The 23,946-nt window shown below is 37.0% G+C and overlaps 1 protein-coding gene across 2 annotated transcripts; it reads right to left on the bottom strand.

The window, feature by feature from the left end:
• Nucleotides 1-10,941: 10,941 nt before the first annotated feature.
• Nucleotides 10,942-23,611, bottom strand: dusp10 (dual specificity phosphatase 10). 2 transcript variants are annotated; one of them, XM_038291892.1, is made up of 5 exons: nucleotides 23,380-23,611; nucleotides 23,013-23,093; nucleotides 21,732-22,561; nucleotides 14,358-14,726; nucleotides 10,942-12,252 (listed from the first exon to the last, which is right to left on the bottom strand). In XM_038291892.1, the coding sequence occupies exons 3-5, from the start codon at nucleotides 22,513-22,515 to the stop codon at nucleotides 11,987-11,989; spliced, it is 1,419 nt and encodes a 472-aa protein (XP_038147820.1). In that variant the 5' UTR covers nucleotides 22,516-22,561; nucleotides 23,013-23,093; nucleotides 23,380-23,611; the 3' UTR covers nucleotides 10,942-11,986. The 2 variants fall into 2 exon arrangements, with proteins under 2 accessions (XP_038147820.1, XP_038147819.1); XM_038291891.1 differs by lacking the exon at nucleotides 23,013-23,093.
• Nucleotides 23,612-23,946: the final 335 nt, after the last annotated feature.

The following is a 23,946-nucleotide window of genomic DNA, read 5'->3' on the forward strand; positions in this document are numbered from 1 at the left end:
GTCACAAAAGGATGGCAAGACACTCATTTTCAGGATTACCCACCAGAGAACACACTTCTCGGTTCAGTCCATTTTCATTTCAGTCAATTATTCTGTCTTATTTTACTATATTTTATTTAGCTCTATTGTACTTAAAATCTTATTTTTCTCTCTTCTATAAATAGTTGCACTGCAAGAAAATCATCTCCCACAAGGGATTAATAAAGTAATTCTGATTTCCATGAAGTCCTGGATAACTTGACATTGTTTGATCCCATTATTTGGAAACAAAGAAAAGCGGCGGACAAGTAAGTCAAAAAGAGCAAGACAATATTATTCAGGAAAGAAAATAAGGCAACATTGAACAACTAAGTAAAGATTAATGCATAGAGCGCTACACGAAAAATTTAGTGATTAGTGTTTTAGCTTGGGGGCCGCACCTTCTCCAAAGCCACTGATCTTGCAAGATCCCCTTTAAATTAGCTCTTGGCCTAGCTTCTCTCTCCCGCATGCAAGCAAACTTTCCCCCTCATCCACCCCATCTCCTCCCTAATTCTTCCAGTCCCACTGATCCTCTGGCTTATTCCACCACCAGTGCCTGGGCCCAGAGAGAAGACTACTCTAATCCTTTTCTAAGTTACTCATCCAAGCCTATGTTGATTTACAGCATTGAAGTTTTCAGCCGGGGTCCGAGCACCAAATAATTTATTTCGTTTATGTATCCTTGAACCCCAGTCGGCCTCGGCAGATGGCCACTCACCCTCAGCCTGGTCCTCCTGGAGGTTTTTTTCCTGTTAAAAGGGAGTTTCCTCTCCACTGTCGCTACTAGCATGTTTGAGGGATTACGGAGAGTCAATGAGTCCTCACAATCAGCTGGTTTTCCTTAGATAGAAATACTTTAAAGAATATGATTGTATTTCCTGTAAAACATAAATAAATGAATAAATTCTTTGTGTGAGTTTCTCCAGGTTGAAATGTAAATAGTTCTTCACATTATTTTTGTTGTATATTGCATTTTTTTCAAAATCTTAAACAGTAACCTTTCCTAATTCAGTCAACTCTCTTTTCTGTGCAGAAACACACAGCAATGTCACTGTTGTATCGACAACAAAAGAGAGATGGAGCAGAAAAGGTTTGGTGCGTTCTCTAGCCATCCAAAACCGGCTGCTCTGATTAGGCTGTAAAAGCATAGTTTATTAAAAAAAAAAAAAAAAAACACACACACACACGTTACGTTATCTCTGTGGTATTTTACATGCACTACAACAGGAACTCAGGATATTATGTAAGACATTTTAAAAAAGAATCATCACTGATAAAAAGCTTCACTGTGGGGTTTAATGTTTTGGATTTGGGTCTTTGGTTTAAGTTATTTTGCATTTTTTCTATCATCACTATGCAACCAGGAAACACGTAATCAGGTTTTTGGGGTGTTTTTAATTGAAAAATTATGTATTTACAGATAAAACTAAAACTCTCGTTCCCCTTAAAGTAGCTGCAATATCACATCATTATGAAGTTAGACTTCCAAGAGAAGAACCCATAGAAAAAAACAATCTTTGTTTATTTTTTTTTTTAACTCACTGAAATGTCTAATTAAACATTCAAATTGTCCAGGGCCAGCTCCAAATCATCCCTTTTATTTACTTTTTTTGATGATCCACTTTAAGGACCCGGCAAGGTAGCAAACACATCATTTTCTCAAAAATTATTGGATGATTCAATGCATGACATCATGTTTTTGTAAGACAACACATGCTCAAGGTCTACCTTCCTATCCACTTTACCGGTGCTTCAAGAGTTCCACATTCATGGTCAGGTGATGTCACGCATAAAACCTTCACGGCTTCTCGGCCTTCTTGGCCAATGATGACGCATTGCTCTTGACCTTGCAAATAAAGCATATCAGGAATTTTAATAACATGATGTGCTGGTAGCTACACAGGATCCAAGCATTTTTGAGCAAGCTTTCATAATTTCTTGACTTATAATAGTTGTTATAGTATAAAAGTTTTAGCAATGCACCCATATATAGTCTGTTAATCAGTGGTCACATCTACCAAGCTGTCAATTCAGCCTTCAGACCCATGTTTATTTGTTCAGTTGTCTTTGCTTAGCCTCTTCTGATGAAGGATGGCCTGATGAATTTGCACTGAACTTGTTTGGCTGCATTCACACCAGCGCATTCTGCAGCATGCACTACAACAGGAACTCAGGATATTATGTAAGACATTTTAAAAAGGAATCATCACTGATAAAAAGCTTTACTGTTGGAGTTTTATGTTCTGGATTTTGGTCTTTGGTCTATGTTATTTTGCATTTTTTCTATCATCACTATGCAACCAGGAAACACGTAATCAGGTTTTTGGGGCTTTTTTTAATTGAAAAATTATGTATTCACAGCTAAAACTAAAACTCCCGTTCCCCTAAAAGTAGCTGCAACATCACATCATTATGAAGTTAGACTTCCAAGAGAAGAACCCATAGAAAAAAAACAATCTTTGTTTATTTTTTTTTAAAAACTGCATTCACACCAGCGCATACTGCAGCATATTTCCAAGCACAAAAAACAAAAATTTAACCAGTTTTACAGTGGTAGGAGTAAATATATAATCTGCAGCTTATTTACCTTGCTTACTTACAATCAAAAGTAAAGTCTATGAGTATTTGGTTCAGAAAACGATTGCATAACAATCGATGTTGGTGTGCAAGCCTTTGAGTTAAAAGAAGAATTGATCCCTTAAAATTGCAACCAGGGGTCTACCTTAATGATCAGATATGAGCACAAATTGCACACATACTCCTTGCATTAATACATTCTTTATATAATTCAAACAAGTTACTTAAATTTCAAAATATTCAGAACCATGGACAGTACAAATATATGTCAAAGGGAGGCTTGATCTGAAGTTCTGTGCAAGGTCTTTGCTCATGAAATGATGATGATCATCAGAACATTGAGGGCTCAACCCTCAACTATACAGCTAAAGTACTTCATAATATAACAGTTAAGATAGTACCCAGAAACACATTGGGGTTCATTACATCTTAATGGAGCTAAATTATGCATTCCTGTAATTCAGCAAGCACATGCACAGATCCATCACAGGTTTTCTAGAGAACATGAAAATGCTCCAGAGACTGCCAACATCAGAAAATACCAAAATCAAGCTTTTTTTTATTTACTCAAGATACTGTCATTGTAGGAATAAAAAATCCCAGGGAACAGGGTTTCCATTGACAAACTTCACTCTTTGAAACCGATTCTCTGTTGCTGAACAGAGGTGGGTTGAGTTGTCAACTCATTTAAGACTATTTTTACTCTATCAAGATAAAAGCCATCTAAGAAATTATTCAAGTAAGAGTAAAAATGGATTTATTGAAACAGCTACTGAGTAAACCTTATGCAACCAATCCTTACAATAAACCTGTGGAACAGAAGGCAGCTTTCCTGTACTGGTGGGCAATGGAAGGAATGATTTAATGTGAAATCAACTATAGGAACAATAACAATGGGCCACGGACAGGGCCATTTTGTGCTTCTTTACCTCCCTAGGTGAGACAGGCAGACAGACATGTTTAAACTAATCAGGTATGATGTGCTATTCTTATATCTGGAAATGGTTCAATTTCTAAGATAAAATCTTTCCTTAGAAATTAAACAAATTAACATCTTCATCTGCGCTTGTGTTGTGCATTCTTCAGTTGTGGTAAAAAAAATAATCCTGGATATACGGCCCTGATCCACGCTTCCGTATCTTGGAAAAAACATACTTACAGTGTTTCTCCAAAGAGGAGTGGGTCAAAGAAAAAAATATTGTTTTGCTTGCTGCAAATTCTTCCAACAAGTTCTAGGTCATAGAGCAGAACCTAGAATTTAGTTTGGATCTCATAAGTTTTATGTTACTCGATTTATTACTCCTTAGGATACTCGATTTAGTATCCTTACAAATGTTACTCTAACATTTGTAAGGATATTTTCTCTGATAAATTCAGATAAATTGGTCGTACTTTCATTTGTAACTAAGCAAACCTTTATTAATCGCATGGTAACATATACTCCCCCAATTCTGTTAGTTGAGAAAAAAGAATAGTTGCCTAAAACAGTATAATTAAGAACCACAAAAGAGAGTCTTTTAAATGTATGGATGAATCCTTTCTCTTCAAAACATGGCTGAAATGAGACAGAAATATTGAACAATTTTATAAAATGTAATAAAGACAAAACTGACAGCAATGCTTTAAAATTGCAACATGCACACTTTTATGCCTGTCCATAAGCAATCTGAACAAATTTTGGCATAATGTGACCTAAAAGTGTATACTTTGAAGATTGACTGTTTAGTTTGAAAGTTGCTCATGATTTGATAGTTATTCCTAGCAGGTTTTATCCCAAACGTGTATTATGCTCATTTTGCCCATAAAAGAGGGAAGGTAACCTTAAAACATCAGATAAACTCCAAACATGAGGGCAGCACCTCTATGCAGAAACATGTGGCTTTGTGTCGCCACAATGAGTGCTGACCTGTTTAATGCACAGTCGTCAGCATATTATATACGTATGTAACAACACATGACAGGCAAACGGGAGAGTCCAACGTGTGCCTCAAACAATTACACATCGCTCTGCAAAATCTTGTAGATTCAGAAGCTGCGGATGAAAGGCTTTTTATCTCTGCAGAGCCTGTTAGGTTTGATTTAGGTAATCTTCCTTCATGTCTCTTACAGCTGCTCACTCATTTATTGGTTGCTTAATTGGAAAATTCTGTTTGCAAAGGTATTTCATGTGTCTTCTGTCAGTCAAGGGAAACATCCTTCACGCTTTCCTCTCTAGTCTATTCACATCCCGCCCTATACTTTACCAATACCCTTTTTGATGCTGCAGTCTTTCTTTATGCCTTTTGTCCAGGTGTGACGCTTCCTGCTTAAACAGTAAAAGCAGAGCAGTTTATCTGAAATGACCCACTTCAAGCACACAAGCATATACTATAGCGTCTTTATTAAATACAACAATTTAATTGCTTCCTGACTCAGTGAATTATTCATTTACATGGATACAAATGATTTGTCCTTAAAAATAGAGGTAAAGTTCTCTACAGCTGTCAGAAACTGCAGGTGAGTAAAATGATCTGCAAATGGGTTTTAAAATGTGCATAATTTGGACAGAAGAATAATTCAACAAATTTTAAAAGTATTAAATGCGGTGTTCTCAAACTTAATATGAGCTAAGCTGCTAGAAGAAGAGGAGCCTCATCTGATGCTAGTGACTTTTAATAAAGTCTTGGTAAGACTTTTCGTGTCCTCCGGTGACAAAGAGAGTTGCTTTGATGGTAACCAGCACAGTGGCCCTCAGGCATAGAGGTCCTCTCTGCTTTATTTCATCGCCTCCCCTGACTGGGAAGTATGTACACACTTTGATATGTGTGTGCAGAAAAGGTAGGGCCTCCTCTCAGGGCGTTTTTTTGCCTAATACGTCCATGCAGAGCTGGCTAGAGAGCAGTGTGCAGAGGCACAAAGATCAGGGCTATTCTGGTCCTGCCAGCCTTCACAGTGCTGATAGGAAAGGATTAATGAGGCGGGGCACTCATTGCTTGTAATTAGAAACAAGGCTAAAACTATTTTTGAGCTTGTTCCTAAGGAGAGATCCTGACCTCTAGGCTATCCCCCACAAACACCTTCAGTACCCCACTAGATATGAAGCAGGCGACCCCTGCAAAGGTGGAGGAAATATGGTCCCATAACCAGAATAGCTACGAGACACATGGCTGAATGGAGGGTAGTGTTGATAATTAACAACTTTGGCTGGCTACTCTACATGCTCAAATGTCAAAATGCTCACAGAGGCAGGATCTTCAAATAAAAACAAGGAGGATTGTATTGTTATGAATTCGAATTGGTTAAAAAAGTATCTGAATATGTTTTGCCTTCTGGTGCAGTTGGTTTTTATAAGGTTTTAGCTTCTTTCTGCTCAACCTGTACTTAAAAAGGTATAATCCAGGTAGTTAGCAGGACTCATAGAGGGAAATCACCATCAGATGGGCAAAGGGCTTCCTTTGATAAAACTTTTTTTTTTAAGTTGTCCCCTTTATCGTATGAGTCATTGAACCACAGAATCCAGGAATACACAGGAATAAAGCCATCATCATCATTATCTCGAACGAAGGTAAAGACATGAATGTTTTAATAATTAGAGACTAATTTTAATTTTTAAATGTAGACTACAAAGTTTTCCCCTTCATCGTAGTGATGGGAATGAAAAACCTGTTGCAGAATTGAACTGATGAAGACTGGATTTACTGAAGATATACAAACCCAAGACAATATTAGAAGGTCTCTGCATATAATAGAGCATAAAGGAAAGGAAACACTGCATTTTTTACAATTGTAGATGTAGAGAGGGCCTTCAATTATGTAAATTATATATTTCTGTATGCAGTGTTTTTAATGAAAAATTGAGGTTAATTCGATTTTTGTTCATTGTATTAGATCAATATATCAAAAGCCAGCTACACGGGTTAAATTAATGGTCATCTGTCAAGAAGAATTTGCAGAAATGAATAATAATGTATGTTTATTGCCTCTTTCAATGTCTTTTTGTATTGTTTATAGAACAAGTAGTCAAGATAACTGGACAGGGAGAAGAAATTAAAAGGAGTGAAGCTAGATGAGAAAGAACATAAGACAGGGCTGTTGCCTGATGGTTACATAAAACACCCAATTGAAAATACTTTTAAAAATAATGAAACTACTTGAGAAAACACAGAAACATCTCTGGATATAAAATGTGTAAATTTTTGCAAAAATTAGATTTTTGAAAAATTAGAAACATGCATGCTGCATCCTCCATCTTGCGTCATATTGACTCAGTGTACCATGCATCATTACGATTCATTACAAACTCAAAGTCCCTTACTCATCACTGCATTATTTATGATCTAGTTGGTTGGACATCACTATCTATTCGTAGAAAACAGCACTGGTATATCTTTATCTTTAAAGCAATACTTGGTAAACTCCCACTATACCTCTGTAACCTCCTCTCTGTGAGTTCCGGTAGTTATCAGTTGCGCTCCTCTCAGTGGTTACTTTTTAATGTACCCCGAGCTTCAACTGAGTTGGGAAAAACTGCATTCTCCTACTCTGCACCTTGGGGATGGAATAACCTCCAGAAAGAGCTCAAATTAGAAACTCTCGTGTCCATTAATGAATTTAAAGCAACCATTAAGAATGTAGTAATGGAGATATGTGCTTGTTTTTCTTGAGATGCTCAATGTCTTTTAACATACTGCTCTGATTAAATTTTTTTAATGTTTTTTATTTATTTATTTTTTTTTTTATTCTTTATTCTTTACTTTGCAAAATGTAAGACGTTGCAAATATGTATGAACTTCCTGTGGTTTGGCTGCTACCTTGGCCAGGTCTCTCTTGAAAAAGAGATTCTGAATCTCAATGGGACGTCCTGGTTAAATAAAGGTTAAATAAAAAAAAAATTTAAAAAAATACAGTAGCATGTTGACAAGATGGAACCAGGAAGCCTCAGGCAAAAAACAAAAACAAAACAAAACATATAATTTATAAGTGAGAAATATAATCCTTCTTGAATTAACAAAAAGTTTTTCACAATGTCAATGATACAACACAGCTTGAATAGCTGTGAAGATTCTGGTAGATTCTATATTGGTGGTCTCATTTTGGTCATACGAGGGACATGAAAGAATTTTTAAATATTGATTAAAATTTACATGTAGGAAAAAGGGGTCTGGAAAAGATTAGTACAGTTTGTTGTTATTTTCAAATTGACCTTTATCATTACTATATTTAATTAGTGAAACCTTTAAACATTAGTTATGGGGAATTAAAACAGCTTATGATGTTTAAATAGAGTGGCTATCAAAGAATCAAAATATATCAACAGCTAGTGGTTTGTATATGTTTTATAATATCTCTGACAATGGATTATTATATATTTTTTTTTTTTGCTTGATTTACTGAGCTGAAAAGTATCCTTTTTTAAAACATTTTCTCTTTTACCAAGAAGGGTGACTAAGAAAGAAGCAGGAACTGTCTACAAAATTAGCTTTCAGAACACCAAACCAAATATGAAGCCCTCCTCTTTATTTCAAAGCTCACAAGTAAGGATTACAAAATTACAGTGCTTTAGTTGCAACAGTTCAAAGAGGAGAGATGACAGACCAGTTGAAGAATTTGGAGCAAGTCATGCAAAAAGGTGAGGGAGAAGGCCTCCAGTAGAGTAGCACCCTTTGTGGGGGGAAAAAAATCAATTTCTCAGTAAGTCAGTGCAAAAATAGTAATGAATATATGCATACAAAGAAAATATATATGTATGTAACTATATACTTGGAATACTTGACTCTAGACTACAGACACAGAGAAATATACAGTTGCTCTTAAGAGCAAAGCCCAAATCCATCAGAGCGTCCAAGCCCAAACAGAGACTCTTAAACAAGTCCAAGTTGTAAAGAGGCCGCATCGAATATGACAGCTTGATATTTTCCTAATTCAGAAGCTTATTTTAAAAATAAATGTGAGCAGATGCCTTTTGGAGCCGTCAGTCAGGATGTGACCTCTGCAGAAAGAACAGTGTAGACAGAGACAGAGAGCACCATAAGGCCCCTTAGAGAACAGGAGCACACAGCAGACTTTATCTCCTGCTAGGGAGTAAAGTCTGATTGTTCAGTCAGAGATCAATAAAAAGAAAAGAAAAAGCAAAGCAGTTTGCTATGGAAAGTTGCAGAAACAAGCAGGTTGAATGAAAACATCCATTTTACCTATTGGCTCAGACATTTTGTACACCATCTATATTCTTTTAAAAAAAATTGATATCTTAATAAAGATGCATAAGCTGAACATCTTGTGAATGTTTATTGACTAATATTGTAGCCATCCTACTCAAATTTACCATGGAGCACAAGTAGATAAAAATGACCACAACAAAGCACAGCTGCACCTACTTTTTCCTTTTCAAATAGAAAATCCAAAACATCCCCATTGAAAAACAACTTCATTACAGGTGGAAACAACTTGCGACAATTTCACTTTGCATAGAAAAACTTTTCCATTGATGGATTGTCTTTCAAATCCAGGTTGTTGTGGATTTCTGTCTTTAAACAATCCCTAGCAAAAACATGCTGTTATTTCTCTTCTTTTTTCCTACTCACAAAGAACAGATGATATTTCTAAACGACTGGATTCATATTTAAAGATGGAATAGACAACAGCGAGGATGTATTGCAAAACAGATGATGGGTTTGGCATCTTGACAAAGATATTGTTAGCCCTGTGCTTCATTTTATGCCGTGCAATGGATAGCTAAACAGAAACATGGAGCACAAACAACATGAAGAGAATCAGGCGTTGCATGAAGAGGTTGATCTAGTTCAGCTCTGGACACTCTAAACCACTATTTTGTTGTCTATTTTTAAACTCAGTGGAAATTCTAGTCATTGATATGTTCTGAAACAATTTTTGACAGTTTATTCTAATCAGATCTCTGTTTTTATGGGTCTTGACAGAGGAATTTCGCAAGTTTGTAACAATAAACGTAAATTATTAGAAAAAAGCTTTTTATAGTTTGTGCTATACTTTACACAAGTGCTCACTGTGACATAAAACCTAACAGCTGTAAAAGCCTTTAAAAAAAAGAAGTAGAGCAAAAAAAGATACTTTGGTTTGACTATATAATGGCATATATTCTCCTATTAGTTATATTTTATTGCAAAATGATAAGCAAAAATGTCTCCTACAATTTTCAACAAAACAGCTCTTATACTGTGCACTTAGACATGTTCTGCTTGGCTGCATGTTGGGAAGAAAATTGCAAAGTACTGCATCTAAGCAGATGATGGTGTGGAGGAAAGTTTTCAAATATATTTCTGACTATAGGTTGCTACAGAGTGGATAAGAAGTGAATTGATGTGTTTCCTTTTTTCTAAAGTAACTAAGATAATGCATTCATTTATCTTAATAACTCTTTGAATTTACAAGTACCCTCTGTATAATTTTGCAGAATGAATGATTAAAGAGACTGACTAATGGCTGAAAGATGGTCCTCCTTTTTAAAGTTTTCAAACAGGGAGCTCTGGAGATTTTTTATATTCCCTTTAACCTCCATTTTCCTCCTCCTCACTGTGCAAAGCGGAAAAATAAACCTCTTCAGATTTTGTCGTCACAACTCCAGCTGCTCTAAATGTTTTAATGGCTGCTCTGATTAGTAGGAATTGTGTTCTTTTCATTTTATGATGCAAACACACAATATGCCTTCCTTGAATGTCATATTCTGTCAATGGTAATTTCTCTTTCCCCTTTTGACAAGCTAAGAAGAATAGGTGTGTGTGTCATATTTATTCACCTAGGAAACATAAGATTCTGGACTTTAAAAAGAAAGCCTCTGATTAAATAAAAAAAAATAAATGAAAATTTTACATCAAAGAAGTTTAATTTACATGTATTTTAATCTGCTAGGGAAACCAACAGCAGTTGTTCATGATAAAACCAATAATGGTTGACTGTTTGCTACTGCTTTATAAGAATTGGTTACATTTAATTGTATTAAAGCTATTGGAAAACATACTTTTTTTCCCATTATTATTTTTTGCCAAGTAAACATATTGCAAACTGCCAACTAAGTTGCAAAGAAATGTTTCACATTGTTTAATCTAAAACATCAGCAGATTTTAAAACTAAATGTGTGAAATGTAACTGCTGTGTTTCCTTATGTGATACTTTAGCAAAATGCAACACAAAAAAAAAAAACTTCAGTTATATTCCTTAAGTGACGTTTGTTTCAGTTATTAGTGCTTTTTGTTTTTTCATGACATTGTTTTCATTTCATTTTTTGCCAAACAGGTGAATTAAGGCATTCATAGAGGCACTGACGCAGCAGCAGACAGCCCAAAACATATCCACCTAAAGGTTATGCCGCTCTGCTGTACCCATGCTGTCTCAATACACTAACCCAAATAACACAGTTGTGATTTTTTTGAGTACAAACCTCAGCATTGCTACCATAGAACTTGGCTGAGTAATAGCTTGGAACGTGGGGCATTGCAAATAAGGTTGGATGCAAATGGACATAGACAGTACACTTGAGGTACAGAGCAACACAGCTGGCTAACGGATGAAGTGGAGGGGAAAAAAAACAACAGAGACAGAAGCAGGCAGTGAAAATCCTCTCTTGTGTTACATTAAACATCAGCAGTAGCCCTGTTTTACAATATTCACCGATTATTTCAGCGTTCTTTCTACTCTTCCACCAGCAGCCATGCATAAAAAGAGCTCTTACAGCTGTCTGGTAGTATGCATATTGCTAAAAATATACGCAGATGCACCATTGGCAAAACCAACACACTGAAGAAAACACACAAGTTATGAAGTTATGCTTCAGCAAACAGAATCCCATAAGCTGCACTTAAAGTAAAACCTTTTTTTTTTTTTTTCGGGCTCTCGTACAGATCAGCGCCAAATCTTACAGCTTAACTGTATGCACCATAAACACAGAGCTGAACAGTACTTACACATAAATCAAAATGGTTCTTCAGCAAAGAGCTGGAAATGTATTTTTCTTGATCATTACCAATATATACACATATTAGATCAAGGTTGCATTCAGCAGTAATTATTGCACAGTAAGCCGTTAATGGCTTGTCATGGTCATCTCCTTAAAACCCCTGTATAAAAATAGAACAAGATTAACACTCCAAACAGGTCCTTATCTTTTATAATTATTTATATATAGACAGGCACTGCAGTGGCCAACCCTGCCTGAGTCTGCAAGCTGTGTGCCTCAGTCCCTCTTTGTGTCAAAGCACATTCGATTTTCTTTGTCCCTTCTTCTCCTCCTGACTTTACCATCTCTGATCAACATCAGCAAGAGCTCAAGATGCTCTAAGATGAAGTCAAGGAGATATCTTAGAAAAATATACCTGCTCTTTCTTTCAACCTAACCGGTTTATTCAGCAGCGTGAGTCATTTGGGTAAAACGGCTCGTTCAGACAACTGTTTCCACGCCAATGAGCTTCGGCGTGAGGATCCGTGGCGTTATTCCGTTGTTGAGGTCCTCCTCAAACTCCAGCAGCTGTCCCATGAAGTTCAGGTTTGGCGAGATGATGGGCCTCTTGCTTTTGACAAACTTGTAGGCGTCAGTCATGGCCATCCAGCTGTGCTTCATCAGGCAGGCGATCACAATGGTGGCAGATCGGGACACGCCAGCCTGGCAGTGGATCAGGAGGCCCATACCTGCTTGGTGTGCTTCCTCTGCGGAGAGGAAGATGGAGGAGATCAAAACCCAGAGCAATATTTGGTTTAGACTCTAAGAGGTACGGTCGTCCTGCATGATAACTTATTACGACTTCCTTTATAGGCAAGCATGCGATTAGCATCTTTTATCATATGTCAACTCTTTTCTCCATTAATAAAAAATATAAATGTAGAGAACTGTTTAACAGTAATGTTCTCGAACCACATTATAAAGTTCTGCATTAAATGAGATCAATGAAAATACAAAACAACTTCCTCATTTTTTAACTTTAAAATTATTAATCCCATGCTTGATACCCAATAACCAAGAAAAAACAGGAATTATACCTTCTGCATTCGAGGAACAAGAACATTTGCCCTTTTCTGTGATGTCACAACAGTGGTAATGTCATCCACATGGTTCATTTCATCCCTTCACTAAATAAAACTTGTGGACCAGCTTGCAACTTTGTTTACTTAATAATTGTTTGCCTTAAACTTTCTATTGATAAACCAAAATTTGAATCACTGGAATCAGTTATTGTTGTAAACAGGCAGACTCCTCCATAATAGTTTGATTCTCTAATTTTCAGATTCTTGATTCTGAGAGTTGATCCTCATAAAAAAAAAGAAAGTCTTTATTTCTTTATAGGCTAACTGATAAAATTGAGTTGTCATTTTTTTTTTTTTACAGGAAGTCAGAGGAATAAAAGTACTTCTGCTGACACTACTTGGTTATTTGTTTAAGGTTGTAAAAGGAGAAGTACCAGATTATCAGTGACATTTTAAACTTCCCAGCAGTTCACCACATTTCAGAAGAAGTGGAGGAATTTCTCCCAACCACAAATAAAAATCTAAACAAGAACAATTCCTAACTGGCCCCAATTTCTTAACAATTTAGTTTCTAAATAATTTGTTATATAGAATCAATTTATTGTTATGATCAGCTTTGCACGTTTCAACACAGCTAAGCATTGCCAGAGGGACCAGAGTGCGTCCTGCTACCCCTACCTAAACTATTGCTGCACACTGATGGTCAGCTGGCTGAAAGAATGCTACCACCATTTTTGCCTCATTTACAAGAGGAAAAAAATATTTAAACTCTTCAGAGCAACTTTAACTAAAAAAAAAAATGGAAATTTAAGTTCTACCCATCACTTTTATTTCTGTATTAAACAAGTGAATTTAAATGATATAATTACATGTAAAACATTGTATATTCAAACTGAGGTGGGTATTTTTACTAAATGTTGTTACTGTATAAAAGCAGCAACATTTAAAGACACCATCAGCACCATGTTTTTCTTGAAGCAACATGGAGTTTTAAGCAGATAATCCTTTGCGTCAACACTGTCTTATTGATCCACTGCAAACACATGGAGAACAGTGCAGTCGGGATGCAATAACTAACCTCTCTGTGGCTCTGATCTAAATCATGTATCCAGAGTGCTTTATTATTTAGCATTCTAGTTATATAAAGATGTTAAATAACAAAACATCAAAATCAGTTTGTTTGTTTTTTTTGTTTTTTTGATGGATTCAGAAACTCTATACAGAAATGACTTTGTTTTACTATTTTAAGTCAATTGAAACTAAGATAAAGTGCAAAGTAAGATGACAAACATGTCACATAGAGGACCAGTGGCTTCTGACCTTTTCTGATTGACACGTCCAACGACAGCATTGTTCAATCGTTGGAATGACCTTTTAGATATGTGAGAGCTATTATCTGTTCCACCGCCGCAGAGCTGTCACATGTTTTAATTTGAAACGTCGGCACGCATACTTAGAAAAGTGCACAAAAAATCTGTCTACAGAAACGGGTCTGATGAGGATGTGTTTGTTTATTTTCAGAAAAAGTTAAAGTTAAGGCTCTCTGTTACAACAGCCACAGCAGTGTGTAGGAGTGCGTGGCTAACAGCACGATCTAGTAATGATTCATTACTTTTTCCATCAAACAACCTTCTTTCTTACTTTAACTTCTTTCCATTGTAACAAAAAAAAGAGAGAGATAAAAACATTTTATTATCTGTTTTGCACCCTCTTGGGTTTTATTTTGACTTAACATGTGAATGTAAACTCTATCTGGGGTGCAAGTGCTGACAGTTTTAAGAACTTCCTACCAATGAATTCAAACGCCTCCTCAAAGTACTGGCGCAGGTTCTGCTTGTTGCTGTCAGTGGCGGGCAGGCGCTTGTAGTTGAACAGGCCGGTGTCATAGTGGTAAAGAGGCAGGTGTGTGGTCACGTTGAGGATATAGCCGATGTTCATGCGCTGCAGCAGGTGGAGGTCCTGAGCGTCCTGCTCGTTCCCCAGATAGAGGAAGGGCAGGATTGGGGTCAGCTCCGCGTTCTCGATGTCCGGGGTGGAGGGCAGAGAGTGAGGTAGAGGCCCCGTCAGGCCGGCGGATGCGCCCACGTCCAAGCCCTCGCGGAGGTGCAGCGAGTGCTCGCACAGGTCTTCATGGCTCTGCCTGAAGCAGCTAAGGCCTCCTGCAAACACAGAAACCAATGCGATCAAAAATGTATGCAAACAATAACAAAATCGTGAAACCTGGGCTGCAACTAACGCTTATTTTGCTAATCAATTAATATGTAGATTACTTTTTTGATTAATCAATTAATAATCGGATAGCAAAAGGTTGCTTAAAGAAGACTTTTTACTATATTAAACCAAGTGAAAATAAAACTTTTCCACTTAAGGAGTTCTGGATTGAACATATTAACAGATGAAACTTTTTTTTATCTTTAATGCAAAATGTTTACATATTTTTTTTTATTTTGGCATAGGTACTGCTCTAAGTGGGTTGCTCTGTCAGCTAATGGCATGTTTTACAGTCTCCATACTCCAGTTAACAATTAAATTTACTAAATTAGTTGACAAATATTTCAACAATGGAGTAATCACGATTAATCTGATTAATTGTTTCAGCCCTACGTTAAACATTTATATATTTCAGATTCAAACAAAGGAAGGAAGATTTTTCAGATAGAAACACCCCTAAAAATACATCCCCACTATTAAAGTTAATTGTTTAAAGTTTAACACCCTGCGTTTATATTCTAAACTCACAATTAGAAAACCCCCATATCAGTTTTAAGTTGTTTATACACCCCGCTATGCTGTGTGCATATAACACAAATAAAACGATAATCTTTGCTCCCCAAAACGTTAATATCGTGTCTGATCTTGCTCTTGTGAACCCAGTATTATCAGATTATCTTAGCAGCTAAATGTTTCACATCCACCTTATTACACCTTTTCCGCCTTTTATTTGTTTACATTTAAGCTCATAGTTTCAGCATAGAGTACAGAGCAAGCACAGCATGGGTTAAAGGTATATTCCCACAGGAAGAATCTATGCTATAAATACATAGTCTGACATAGACACAGCTCATGTTACAATTGAGTAGGACGCCTTAACTTTGCATGCAAACAGTATCTAATTGAAACCAGCTGGTTTTAACAAGCTCAAAGGCAGAAATATATACTTATATTTGGTTCAAATTTGAATACTCATTTGGATTTTAATTTAAAAAGATCTTTACAGTCAGCTTGGTAAAACAGGCACTCTTGGGGTTAAGCACGCTTCTTCTTGGACATGTGAACTTCTCCAAATAACTGGTTTGCACCTGTTTGCAACAGCGATGCCACAGGCCAAAGTTTCCCCCTCGGCACAGCAGGGATGGAGTCCGATTATCAGTTTGTGTGTTGTTCACAGCGCAAAGGCTGACATCATGCCATGTGAGGTCACCCCACAGCCTTTACAACTTCCCCTTGGGTGGGAAGCAGGTGGGAATCTCCACAGTTTTATTTTCATGAAACAAAGACTGTTAACCATTAACAAAGAGAAAAGCCTAAACACATGGCCTAAACTCAGGCAAGCTCATATATAACACAGGATAATTACACTTTTGGTAAAAAAGAAAAGAAAAAAAAAAGGTGATTAAAGAAGCTGTGGCCAAATGAAAAAGGAATTATAGTACAGGATTTTTTTTTCTTTTTTCAAATACAAAGCATCCAGAAAGCCAAGAGTTATAGTTAAAGTAAACTTATGATACGACAGGTGAAAAAAAGGTTAAAAGAATTGAATAAAAATCTGTTTCCTTTTAAAAATGTCTCGCTACTAGTATGATGTTAACATGGATGTATTAGGCTTAACCCTTTACACTTAAATAAAAGCACTTAAACATGGCAGCCATTTTGCAATTTGTTTTTTTTTTTTCTTGCATTTAGTTCTTTTTAGTTATCAAGAGTTCAAATATTTAACTTAGAGATTGCAATTGTCTGCATTTATGGAAATATTTCAAAAGTCATTTGCAGGCTTTTTGTTTAAGCTCCAATTTTGGTGATAGTTTTTTTAGGACAATGTGAGCATTAGGGCTGCAACTAACGATTATTTTGCAAATCGATTAAGCCGTCAATTATTTTTTTGATTAATTATGAGATATCGAAAGGTAATAAGACTTTTTTTTTTATTAAACCAGGTGAAATTAAAACTTTTCCACTTGAGGAGTTCTGGATACAGCATATTGACAGATGAAAATTGTTTGTTTTATCTTAAACAAAACACAAAATTTTTTTATATTTTTTTACAATCTTAGTATAATTACTGCTGTAAGTGGGTCACTCGGTCAGCTAAAGGCATGTTTTACAGTGTCTCTATACTCCATTTAACAAATTATTGATCACTAAATTAGTTGATGATTATCTTAAATAAATCAATTAATCAAGATTTATCCGGTTAATGGTTTCAGCTCTGATGTGCATCATTTAAGGATTAGCACTACTTTATATTGCCATTTTGGTTTGATTTTGTTTACCGTTTAAATTTTTTGATACTGTATTTTTTCCGTAAAAGTTTAAAAACAATCGACTGGACTTTGTTTCCAAGGTTTGAAGACGTTTTGCTTCCCCTACAGGAAACTTTCTCAATTTAAATATTCGACATTTGAATTGAAGCGAAATGACCATGACCTGGATGACAGAGAATCTTCATCAGCATATTATATTTTCTATTTTTTTTTTTGCTATTATAATATCAGCCTCATTTTGTTACTAATGCGAAATGCTGCACTCAACAATCTATTTCAGTTTGGACCGAAAACTCCCTTCATCTGACCCTCAGAGTGTTATGTGTTAGTAAATTTAACCCAATTCCATATAGGGAGTCCTTTTATTGCAGGGAGAAAATCTATGCTAAAGCGCAAGGAAGCTCATTTCGATATCTTTACTTTGCCATTTTTTCTGGTCTCTGTAAAAATGTAATGACTGTATGTAAAATTGGAATCCAACTCATGCATTTTGTTGTTTTTTTTTTTGTTTTTTTCAAATGTCCTGTAATCTCGAAAGTAAAACAACAATTTCTGGTACTTTCCTTAGAGCTTATGGTGTTCATCTCAATATAGGTTTCTTTTTCATTTAGTGATCTAAATTAGCATTAAACATAAATTTACTTTTGGTTATAATAGTGTACATTGATTTTCAAATATTCTCAGTCAAAAAGATAAACCGCTGGATATAGCATAGACCTTTGAGAAAAAAATAGCATAGCACAGGAAATCTAGAGAGATAACTTCCACGATTTCTGGTAATTCTGGTGATTTCTGGTAATTCTGGTAATTTCTGGTAATCATAAACATATTCAAAGAATAGAATAAAAAATAAGGGAATTAGTAAGTCACTGTTTACTAAGTTTCTCAATAGTGTGATTACAAAAAAAATACTAATCTCAAAATCTGTATTTGAAATGGGCAGTATGGGTCTATGGGCAGGAAGCTGCAGCAAACACAGAAACCAATGCGATCAAAAATGTATGCAAACAATAACAAAATCGTGAAACCAGGGCTGCAACTAACGCTTATTTTGCAAATAGATTAATCTGTAGATTACTTTTTTGATGAATCGATTAATAATCGGATAGCAAAAGGTTGCTTAAAGAAGACTTTTTACTATATTAAACCAAGTGAAAATAAAACTTTTCCACTTCAGGAATTCTGGATTGAACATTTTAACATTTTTTTTTTGGCATAATTACTGCTCTAAGTGGGTTGCTCTGTCAGCTAATGGCGTGTTTTACAGTCTCCATACTCCAGTTAACAATTAAATTTACTAAATTATTTGACGAATATTTCAATAATGGAGTAATCGCGATTAATCTGATTAACTGTTTCAGCCCTACGTTAAACATTTATATATTTCAGATTCAAACAAAGGACGGAAGATTTTTCAGATAGAAACACCCCTAAAAATATATCCCACTAATAAAGTTAATTGTTTAAAGTTTAACACCCTGCGTTTATATTGTAAACTCACTATTACACTATTAGAGAACCCCCATATCAGTTTTAAGTTGTTTATACACCCCGCTATGCTGTGTGCATATAACACAAATAAAACGACAATCTTTGCTTCCCAAAACGTTAATATCGTGTCTGATCTTGCTCTTGTGAACCCAGTATTATCAGATTATCTTAGCAGCTAAATGTTTCACATCCACCTGTAATGGAGGACATTACAAGTACCAACAATAAAAGTTATTTAAATTTTGACCTGGTAAACGTTTCTGTCTTTTATTAGTTTCTTGCTGTTTGCGTTGTGTAAGAATTCTTAGAAAATACGACTAAATAAATACACTAGTAACACTGAAGCTGCTATCTGATGTGAAGCTCCCAACTTTCTTCTTAAATAAAGGATTATTTCGATTTTTGAACAGCGGTGACCTTTTTAAAGGGGTCAAATCTGAACTTTTGTTCTTAGCACAGAGATTAACAGAATTTGAGATTAACTGGATCTGAAGCAGAGCACTTTTCAATGCTTTCAGCACTATGCCGACCTCAGATTGAGAAAAACACATTTTGGATACATGTTAAGTTACATTTTCAAAGAAAGAAGATTGTCTTGGGGAGTCCGTGTGTTTTCTTGTATGTGTGGGAGAGCAACATGCGGTGCTTCTGCAGGGTGAAATTCAGTTAAGAGTGTCATTAAGAGTGGCACTGATCATTTGGTTAAAAGAAAAAGGTAAAAGTCAGATTTTCCGTCGAAATAAAACATGAATTCATGTTAAAGTGGAAACATGCCAACGGCCGACCACCTCAATGTTGATGTAAAAAATTCTGGCCTACATTTCTGTTGATGGTCTCCAGCCTTATTATAGCTCGACAGCTGAGGAGCAAACCTTGCTCTTTGGTGTCCAACTGTCCAACATTGTTAACCTCAAACTGATACCAAACCAAAGTTTGTTTGTCTCGGTTTCTTCTTAGCAGTTTCTTCTTAGCAGCACCTATTTTTCATATATATATATATATATATATATATATATATATATATATATATATATATACAGCTTCTGCCTTTCAAAGCTCCACCTACTGATTACCTGCTGTTCCTGATGCTTAACGACATCTATCTAAACAAGCTGTTTATGGCTATAAAAGATGGATTAACATGATCTATATCTGCAACAGGAAAGGAAGTGCTAATGTTTACTTATTAATCCTGACTACAGCTTGCTAGTAAATGAGCAATTAATGAGGTATATGTAAATAATTCTGCCTCCAATGTGTTTTTCTTTCCTTTAAACAGCTTATATCATTTTAGGAAGAAAGGACTGTCATCATAACATTTTGGTGATATGTAGGCAATTCCCTTGCAGCTTTGTTATATAGATAATGCAGAGTTCAACAAAATGTGGGGGAAAAAAGGCTTTGGCTGGCTGGATAAGTTCAAACCAGATGAAGAAAAAGTAAGACAGTCTGCCTGTTCCTCCAACTGAGGCAAGCTTCACACAGACACCAGCGCCGGATGAGAAACTGGAGAAGAGCCTCGCTCCATCAAAGTCAACAAAAGGACTAGGGAGGGTAAAAAAAAAGAAAAAACAGGACAGCACCGACATTAAAAGAAAGGATCAAGGTGCTCTGATCTAAAAGCTACATGGTGACTGCAGGGCATTATTAAAAACAGTCCCAGCCAAGCCCCCAACATGGCACACTGGTCCGGCTTCAAACACGCAGCAAACCAAAGATAGAAAACATGGCAGCAACCCAAACACTGCCATCTCCACAGATTGCCTTATTTACTAACAGCTGCTTCATGCAATACGCTTAATGTTTGCCATATAAAGAGAGACTAAAGAGGGTAAGCACATGTTAATATATGAAGATGAAACAAATAGATTTTGCATCACGCATTATGCAGGTTAAAAAGCTATTAACCAAACCGTTCCTGTGGTTTTTAAGTCATTTTAAAGAGATAATAAGATGCCTTAAAAAGTGACTCAATAAAGTTTCTCTACTGGCGGAAAGATAGACGCTACTCTTGTGACTCACTTGCAAGAGAAACAAATTGGGTTATTAGGAAACACTTGGGGTTACAAACAAAACATAAAGTTCTGGCGTCTCAGTGTTTCAAGCTGATTTTAAAAATAAAACTAGCAGCCTGTCTGTAAAGCAGCAAGTTGAATGAGCATACAGTTTGACTAAGTGAGCAGCTAAAAGCGGCTAGTTGCACTTGTGTTATGCTTTATAACCACATATAAAATGGAAAACATGGCAGCAAGCCAAAGACTACCAACTTAGTAAATTGCTTTTTTTACTAAAAGGGGAAAATCTAATAATTATAAACGAGTGGACAGTGAGGACGGAAGTATGGTCATATCTGAGCGTAGCATCCATCACTTTTATGAAAGCTGTACCGCAAAGTAGCAAAGGAAGAGCTGTTCTTTGTAGCTAGTTATTTGAACTGATATGTTTATAAGTATAACAAGAAGATACATGCTGTAAGAGTGGAATAACCGAAGTTAAAACGACAGAATTCAAAAGCAAATATTTAGTATCTTTGTAATGTTTATGTCTTTCCCCTATGTATAAGAATCAATGTATATATAAAGACTGCAATAAACAATATGTTCAAATGTTAACAGCAGACAGGTTTTCTGTATTTATAGTGAATATCTGCCTGTTTCTGTATCAAAGCTGTCCAAATGTTCTCTCAAATCCTTATGCCATGCAAACAGCGAGATTTTCTTTTTTACGCCAGAGAAAGTACCAGAGTGATCAGAGTTTTCTCAGAAGCCATGCTCCTTGCTAACCTGTTGCTGCACACTGCCATTCAGCTGGCTGGCAGAATGCTAATGCATTTTTTTATTGTACATTTGGCTGTTTGGAGATCTTTAGATCATTAAGAAGTGGAAACTAAGGAAGCTATGTCCAATTAAACTTAATAAAACAACCACTTTTAGATCATGTTATACAATATAATTTTGATCTTTGTGAAAAGTATCTGAAGCCTATATGTACCTAGCTTTAGGTGGACCATCTGCTGAGAGTTGAAACTTATAGTGAGTCTTGAGAAGGCATTATTTACACCTCTACTCTTTTCCACAAAGCTTTTACATCCAAATAATACTGATGTAAGACATCTAAAGCTGTTTACTGTATCTGGAATCAAAGCAAATCCCATGAAATTGTGTTTTCTTGTTAGGTCTGACCCTTTGTTACCTTTGAGGACGATGGGGTCCTTGCCCTCCCTCCGCAGTGATTCCAGGACCACATGTAGTGGCTGTGCAGATGTCAGCCTGTTGGGGTCTGTGGTGTTCTCGTCGTAAACCACAATCTCTTTGGAAAAAATGCCCTTAAAGGAGTCCTTCCCCTCTCGGCAGGAGATGAGGTCCAGCACAGTGATCTTGCCCTGCTGCAGCCGGCGCCGACTGATCTTGTCTGAACAATTGATGTGCACAGCCCCGCGGATGTGGCTCTTGTTGTACTCCAAGAAGGGTCGGCAGTCGATGATGACAGGGACAGGCCCGACGGGGTGCCCCAGTGGGCAGCAGGTCATCCGCTTGGCCAGTTCATTGGGGCTGATAACCCTCTGGGTGGCTAGGGGCTTCAGCTGGCCCTGGGTGTGACTAGGAGCACTGAGCACTTCATGTTTGCTGACCATAGAGGTGGGCGGCCCAGCATAACTGAGGTTGGGGCTGCTGGCGCTCACCTGGCTGTGGCTGAGGCTCTGGCTATCCTTCTCATAGGTAGTCACAGAACAGCAGCTGGCACTAGTGCATCCACACGACAATGAGCGCGTGGAGCCCTTGGATGAGGGCATATACGTCACAAGATTGGCCGTCGTCCGTATCTTCACCACAGTGGTGCTGATGACTGTGTCGCTGCTGCTGCTGGTGGTGATGGAGTCCAGGTAGCTGGTGTCCAGGCGTAGTTGAAGTTCCTGAGGTCGGATCGGCCTTGGCAGCGCCACCACAATTCTGTCGTCGAGGGGAGATGGAGGCATGGGGAGACCGAAAGCTGGACGTCTACGGAGAACTCAACAAGCCGCTCTGAGAAGACAGGGATAAGGAGCATGAAAGGTTTTGATTGAAGCAGACGGCTCAACCTCTTCACTTGGATAAACATGAAAAACTGCAACATGACCAGTGGAGCCAAACACTCAACACCTACAGGGCTACACCCATAATAAAAGGAAGATTTAGGAGTGACTGACCACTAATAATAAACAATGAGATCATCAGAGGGTGTCAAATCATCCTCCAGATACTGTGTGCTGCTGAAAATTTTAATGCCAACTCAGCTCTGTCTGATCCAAGGCTTTTAGAACAGGAGAGGAAAACACTGCATTTACGCCATGCTGCAGTTTTGTCTCTCACCCAAATGAAAGTCAGGGTAGGCTATAAGATTAAAAAAAGAATGGTAATTCATTTCTTATCATAGAGTGTTTCAATAAGCATGTCTTCCTGGCATATTATATAAAGACGCTTTACCAGTCCTGACCATTGCCTGTGGAGGTTCTGCAGAAAAGAAGCGGTGATCATTCATGACCAAATTCATTGAAGAAACCGGCAGGAGAACGTGCTGAGAATGTGATAAGGCAGTTATGAGGAGAGCGGCAGAATGGAGGAAATCCAGTTTCACTGAAGCATATGATGAAGAAATGAAGCATACTCAGATGCGCAGGCTGATTTTAAAGGCAGAGGTTTTAACTTTGGCACAATAAATGACTAAAGGAGCGATAAAAACGCGCCTTTTAAATTGTAAAATAATATGGCATGATAAAATACTGCTATTATATTTAACTTCGTTATTAAAATCGATCTGTTTTAACATTTTGTGCCACAGATAACTTGTATTTTGCGCTTACCGGTGAGTGTCAGGCTTTACAGTAGACGGATTTATTATCTCCCCTCGCTGACAGCGCTGATCCATTCAGTGCGTCCAAGCCTGGCTGTGAATCGGCAACATTTTTTTATATATTGGTACTTTTACCTTTCTCTCCTACATATAATATTGAAGGAAGTCTGTCAGCCTACAGAAGTCGCGCAGAGATATTGACGCGATTGTGAGCCAATGCGCGTCTTCATTAATATGAAATACGCGGTGTGTGAGTACAGTGAGGTCCGGCCCTGCGGTGGGAGGGGCTGAGGAAAGTTGCGTCCCACTGCTGAGGGGCGGGGCTAAGTCCCAGACGGGAGGTGGGATGATGTCACTGGGAGCCAATCAAAAAGGTTTTCAAGAAACAGGAAAGAAGAGAGCGCGAAGCGTTCAGGTACGGCTCGTAAACCCCAAACTTACACCACAACGGATCCTAACTGCAACCAAAGAGATGGGTTTTGTTTGTTGGCTCATTTTATTTGAAAAGGAAAGTGAAAGCAACTGAAATGCTTGTCAACGAGTATTAGATACTTTCAAATTTTCTAGGAGAAAGAAA

The sequence above is a fragment of the Cyprinodon tularosa genome, unplaced genomic scaffold (genome assembly GCF_016077235.1).
Source record: "Cyprinodon tularosa strain WSP-4 unplaced genomic scaffold, ASM1607723v1 ctg303, whole genome shotgun sequence".
Taxonomy (NCBI): Eukaryota; Metazoa; Chordata; class Actinopteri; order Cyprinodontiformes; family Cyprinodontidae; genus Cyprinodon; species Cyprinodon tularosa.